The 6,033-nt window shown below is 41.3% G+C and overlaps 1 protein-coding gene across 1 annotated transcript in view; it reads right to left on the reverse strand.

Annotated features, from left to right (window-relative positions):
• LOC112141170 (glucose-6-phosphate exchanger SLC37A4) overlaps positions 1-5,426 on the reverse strand; it is a 6,587-nt gene extending 1,161 nt beyond the window's left edge. The window contains exons 1-5 of the mRNA XM_024264258.2: positions 5,279-5,426; positions 4,300-4,532; positions 1,464-1,710; positions 503-652; positions 340-425 (exon numbers count right to left, since the gene is read on the reverse strand). Coding sequence (XP_024120026.1) covers positions 340-425; positions 503-652; positions 1,464-1,710; positions 4,300-4,532; positions 5,279-5,426 — 864 coding nt within the window. The remainder of the gene's footprint in view (positions 1-339; positions 426-502; positions 653-1,463; positions 1,711-4,299; positions 4,533-5,278) is intronic.
• Between the last annotated feature and the right edge of the window lie 607 nt (positions 5,427-6,033).

Here is a 6,033-nt window from a genome sequence, read left to right on the forward strand (position 1 = left end):
AAACAAGGTTTGAAAGTTTGATTGCTAGATGGTTTCTCTGTCTCTCTGAGTTTGCTCCATCACCTGCTGTGAGGTAAAAAGTTTGCAAAGAAATGTTCCTGGTGTTCATCTTAACCCAAAGCTGTGTGTTGAACCCTTGAAGCCTGAAGAGGAGATGTGTTCTCGGTGGTGAGTGGAGGGAAACGGTCTCGGCTGAAGCGGTTGATGGTTTTTGGTTGAGTGTCTAAAGTTTGATGGCGGGAAACACGGATCACATATGGTAACACCTGCTTTTACAGAAAACATCCATCTCTAGTGTTCTCAGGGTTAGAAGGAGATGGCCATGTGATCATTACCTACTCGAGCTACAGCTTTATCCGAGATGAAACCTGCTGCGAGGCTGCCAACAAACCCCCCCACCTCCAGCGCGCTCATGTAGGTGCTACCTGGTAGAAACACACATGATTCATTACTGACTGGATCAAAGTCGAGTCTCAAATGTGAAATCAGGTCTATCACTCACCCATAAGAGCTGTCTGGCCCTTCTCCTGCATGAGGAAGAGTTGGCCCCAGTCAGTGGCTGCTGTCTTCACTCCAAACACCACCAGATACCCCAAAGACAGCACCCACAGGAAGGGGGAGAGGAGGAAGTCCCTCAGGGAGCTCTCAGTCCCTGATGAACAGGAAACGTGCAATCTCAGCTCTGAAGACTCATCCTCACCCATGGAGCTGAACGGGGACCAGTATTATTTCAAACCCAAATACATTCAATTGAAAAGAATATTGCTGTTTGGTCAAAAAGAATTTAAATGTGAAAAACTTTTTGCTATTCAAAAATAGATGTTATTTTCAGCTTCAAATGTTCTGTTTTTTTAGGTTTCAAAACTCAAAATTTCATTTTTAAAACGTATTTTTTGGTATTTAAATCTGAAAGTTTCAGTTACAAAACGTTTAGCCCCGTTACGGGCGAGAACTGGACGCCATAAATCATATTTTTACACTCGTCTTAGGACAACTTCAGACTATGATAGTTCAGACTAAACAGACACTTCCTGATCGTAATTATCACAGTTCTCAGAGTCAGTGAACGCACCGGGACTGAAGTTCCCACCCTCGTACAGTTTGATTGGTCCTTGTGTTAGCCCCGCCCCAACACGGCCAAAAGTTTAGAAACTGAAACTTTCAGATTTGAAAAGGAAGAAAAAGAGTTGAAACAGAAAAAAAGATTTGAAACTGAAAAATAAGTTTTGAATTTGAAATTTTGAGTTTTGAAACCTAAAAAACAACATTTGAAATTGAAATAACGACGTTTATTTTTTAATGTAAAAAGTTTTGGACACTTTACATTTTTTTGGCCAAACAGCAATATTCTTTTCAAATATTTTATTTCAGTTTCCAATAATATTGGCCCTAATTTAGCTCCATACACCCCAGGAACGCGGTTTCTCATGTTTCGACAGCTTCAGCTCTCAGTCATTACTCACCTCCTTTCTGCCCTTTCTTGACCGTGGCTTCAATGCTCGGCAGGCCCACGTCTTTAGGCTCGTTCTTTATGAGAGCAAGACAAACAAAAGAGAAGGCTGCGCAGACCCCCCCCGACACGCTCAGGATGGTCCTCCAGTTGTAATACTGCAGGAGCACAGTGACCAGGACGGGGCCCAGACTCCCAGCCAGGTTCATACTGCAGGACAGCACCGACCACCATGTCCCAAACTGGGAGGGCTCGAACCACTGCAGACACAGAGAGGGACACCAGAGGACATCCATGCGTGATGCTGGATCTGCTGTAGGTCTGCAGCCTTTAACAGTAAAAAAAACCTTTGGGTTTGTTTTCGACTGATCAAAGCTTAGCAGGAGCCACTAAGTCTTATTTTGATGAAGAATGCTTCTTTTGTGGCATGAATAGAAACAGAAATATGAAAAAAACAGAACTTTCTTAAATGTGAAATTCTTTTTTACGTTTGACAGAAGCTCATATCATTTCCTTTCAAAATAAAAGACAACCTACATTGGATTTATTTTTCCACCGGCATATGGAGTCACTGAAAACTTCCCGAATCCAAAGCTCAGTCCCTGATTGGTTGAGCCGCCGTGTTAGCCTCGCTGTGTCTGCCGCCCGCATCGCGCCGTGGCAGGTCTGTCACTAAAGTTGCTCCAACAATGAGTTTTCAAGGACTTTGAACACAGAAGCATTTCTTTTATTAGAGCTGATTTTGTGGGTAACACCCATAAAACACTAATCTAATCTCACCGAACAGCAAAGATTGATGCACTTGAATCTTTTTATGAGCTTCTTATCCCCCAAATGCTGCAGAATGTGAACTTCACGTCAAGTTAGAAGAAAAGCTTCTTTTTGTCATCTTTATACAATCTAAATTCTTTTTGTGGTCTAGTACATCTTCTTTGACGAAGCCACAGTTTGTAGCACTTATCCAAAAAAAGAAACAGAATCAGTTTGCAAAACTTCATTCCCAGGTCTAGGTGACCCTGCAGTGATCAGTGACTTCTCCAGGTGGAGAAAAGACTATGAGGTCTTCTAACTTCTGTTCTACATTCTGGAGGGACGTTCTCCAAAGCTGCTTCCTGCTACAAACTTTAACTGGGAGTGATTTATAAATACACTGAGCTGCAACCTGAGACCTGCCGCACATCGAGAAGGGCCTGTCGATATTTATTCTCAGCTTCGGAACATTCAGACTGGTAAAAATGACTCCTGCTGAGCTGCAGGGTTTTTCTGACATTAAAACACACAAACTGAACTGTGTAAAGTCACAGTAATTTTCAAATAATAGCAAATGTGTTTTTAACTGAGAGCATAGAAAATACTAATGTGTTTTTCTTCACGATACCAGTCTATTTTAAAGTCTGGGTGGCCGATATTCATTTAGTAAAGAAATGAAATAAATGAGCAACATGCTGTCATATGCTAAACTCCTGCTAGTTTTACAGCATGTAGGAAGCTTGTCGTTGATATTATTATGATTTTACTGAAACCAATCGAGACGACTTCTGCACATGTAATAGATTTTTTTTCCAATTTCACTAAATCAGTTTTAAATAGTCAAACAAACGTATTTATTTATTGATCTCCAGTTGTCCCTGAACTCACCATGACACAGAGTTCAGTGGTGTCAGAGTTAGAAAGGGAAGTGAGAGTCGTTCAGGAAAGTAGGATTATTTTTTCTTCTTTTTATCAAACATTTGGAGAGGGCGTCGGGTACGCGCAGTCATCGGACTAGTCAAACATCCCACTGGACACGCCGGTCACACTCTTCATCTGAGCATTTTTGCTGCTTGGATTTTCTCAATCAACACAGAAAGAGCTAAAAATATAACACTGAAGTCATTATTAATCTGCTTTTTCACGGAGAGGCTTTGCTGTTCCTGTTTTCACATCACTGTATTTTTCAGCTTCATTTCCCTACTATGAAATTCATTTAATTTATTTTTAAAGTTGTAATTACATGGTAATAAAAGTGCTTACATGTTAATCAGGATCTTTTTTAATTTGGTGGTTCACAGACATGGTGAGCGGTGAGGTAACGAGCAGCAGACGTTTTTATAACATTCTGCACATCGTTGCTCGTGGTGGTATGACGAGGACAGAAATGTTTACTACAATTTCAGAAGAATTTTCATCGTTTACGTACGTGAGCTTCACTGCAGAGAAACCTTCTTCACGGCTAACAGTTCTGATTGGCTCTGCCTCTGTATGCTTAACCAATCAGATGGAGTGGGCGGGACAATGCTGAAGACAGAGGCCTTCGAGCCAAGGACAACCAGTTTAATATCATCTGTCAGATTTAAAAAAGGTTGATACGATATGTGTCAAAATAGCCAATATCTGCGCTGATATTGAAATCAATCGACCCCTAATAGAAAACCCCAAAGTTGTTGTTTCGTTCCTTAAACTAATAACCACGTCCTTCATTTTTTTTAATTTCTTTGGAGATTCTTAACCAGTAAAACATTCCTTCAGCCCACAGCTGGCAGACTTGAACACATTCTCATTCTGGATTAATGAAACCAGAATTATGACAGATTAATTAAGGTTAATTAAACAGATTCATTGATAAACGCTTGCTGATTTCCCCCCTAATGTTCTTTGAAATCCTTCAGCTCATTCTATCATCCACCCAAACAGACACATTTACACAACAATGAGTGAGAGGCTTCTTTACTCAACTTAATGACCAGAGTCAACCAACTGTTTTCCCAGCAGGACATTCTAATGGATAACTGGGTTAGACAGGAATCAAACCACCAATGGAAAGAGGAGAGAAACCTCTAAGCCGCAGCAGCCGAGTTTGAGGCTCCTACCTTTCGCAGCGCTTTTCCACAGGGGGGCCAGCCGCAGCCCTGTCCCAGACCGTTGAGGAACCAGAGAAGAGAGAACACAGACACAGCTGAAGACCAGGAAAAGACTATATTGATCCCCCCAACCACAAGAAGGCCGATGGAGAAGAGCCAGCGGGCACTGATCTGATCCGACAGCACACCGCTGATGAACTTGCTGATGGCATAGGCCATGGTCTGACTGCTGGTGATCATTCCTGAAGACATTATATTCCAAGCACAAACTTCTTAGCACAAAGACATAAAGAGTAAAAAACGAAATGAATCAGAAACGCTTTGGGATGTTTTCAGGCAACTCTGAAAGAATCTGTTGCATTTTTTTACTTCAGTCTGTTGGACCTCATGAATGGAGGTTCTTATGTAAGAAAAATGAAAGTAAGTATTTAGAACAAACTTTGAATGATATTTAAAACATCATTCACATTCCAAGGAAGACTTTAGGTTCTGCTTCTTCAGAGTCTTTATCTTTAATGCCTTCCTACGGAGCATGGTTCCTACGGAACATGGTTCTCCCCTGTCCCAGGACAGGTGAGAACCATGGGGTAGCACTGATCATGACATGAGGCTCAGATGGAGATGTTTCTGTGATTCACTGAGACGTCACTGAAACAGTGTTTCATCACAAGGCAGTAAGGACCATTTTTGATTTCAGCTTTTACTCAACTTTCTTTTCATCGTCTCAGTAACTTTCTGTTTTCTTGGTTAAGATGACGTAATAAAATCCTAACCTACAACATAGAATTAGCATGAACTGCTAATATTTCTGTACCTTTTTGTTGTCAAAGATTGGCTTATCTCCAATATTTCACTTTACTTGCACATATCAGCATGTGCTCTCCACCTTCTGAGCCTGCTAGTATACACTACTGTTTATGTTAAATAAATTTATGTTGAAATTCAGAATAAAGAAAATAGAAATCAAGAAGAATACAAACATTCTTACCCAAATCATCTTTGTCTAGATCTATTTCCTCCATCACAGAAGGCATGACAAAAGAAAAGGTCTTTCTGTTGAAGAAATACAGGAAGTAACCAGTAAACATGCAGAGGAATATGATGGCGCGATAGTAGCCGTAGCCTGGAGCTGCCATGATCCCAGCTGACCAACGTCCTCAACGATTTCTTACTGACAATGTCTCATTTATGGGATCACTGGCTCCTCAATGGTGTCCAGCAAAAGACTGAAGAAGACCACAGGACCCCCCACCACCACTACCCCACAGAAAGCCCCTCCCCTGCAGTTGACCTCCTCAGCTGTCTCCTCTGTGAGCTCCGCCTGTAGCAGCAATGAGGAAAGAAATCTGATCTCCAGAACATACCTGACGCGTCCTCAGACTTCACCGCCGCTTTTCACATATCGGTGGTGCTAGAGACCAGCTGAGGAGCTCCACCACATTAAGAACTGTTTCCCTTGTTGCATACTTTGACAAAACCAGAGAGTAAAATATAGTCAGTTTGCACCTCAAAACTATAAATGTAGTTGTGCCATGTTTTTGAGTAATTGTTCAAATATAATAGATTCAACTCCTGTTGTTTTTGTTCTTTTTTAGAAGGTAAATTGAGCTATTTAATATAAAATCATAGTAGAAGAACTTTTTATATAATAAGAAACGAGTAGGAAAAGGAGGCTGCTTGTGCATCATAGACTCTCATCAAGAATCCCTCGTGGTGCAGGAGCTCTCCGGTCTGGAGAAGATC

The sequence above is a fragment of the Oryzias melastigma genome, linkage group LG14 (genome assembly GCF_002922805.2).
Source record: "Oryzias melastigma strain HK-1 linkage group LG14, ASM292280v2, whole genome shotgun sequence".
NCBI lineage: Eukaryota > Metazoa > Chordata > Actinopteri > Beloniformes > Adrianichthyidae > Oryzias > Oryzias melastigma.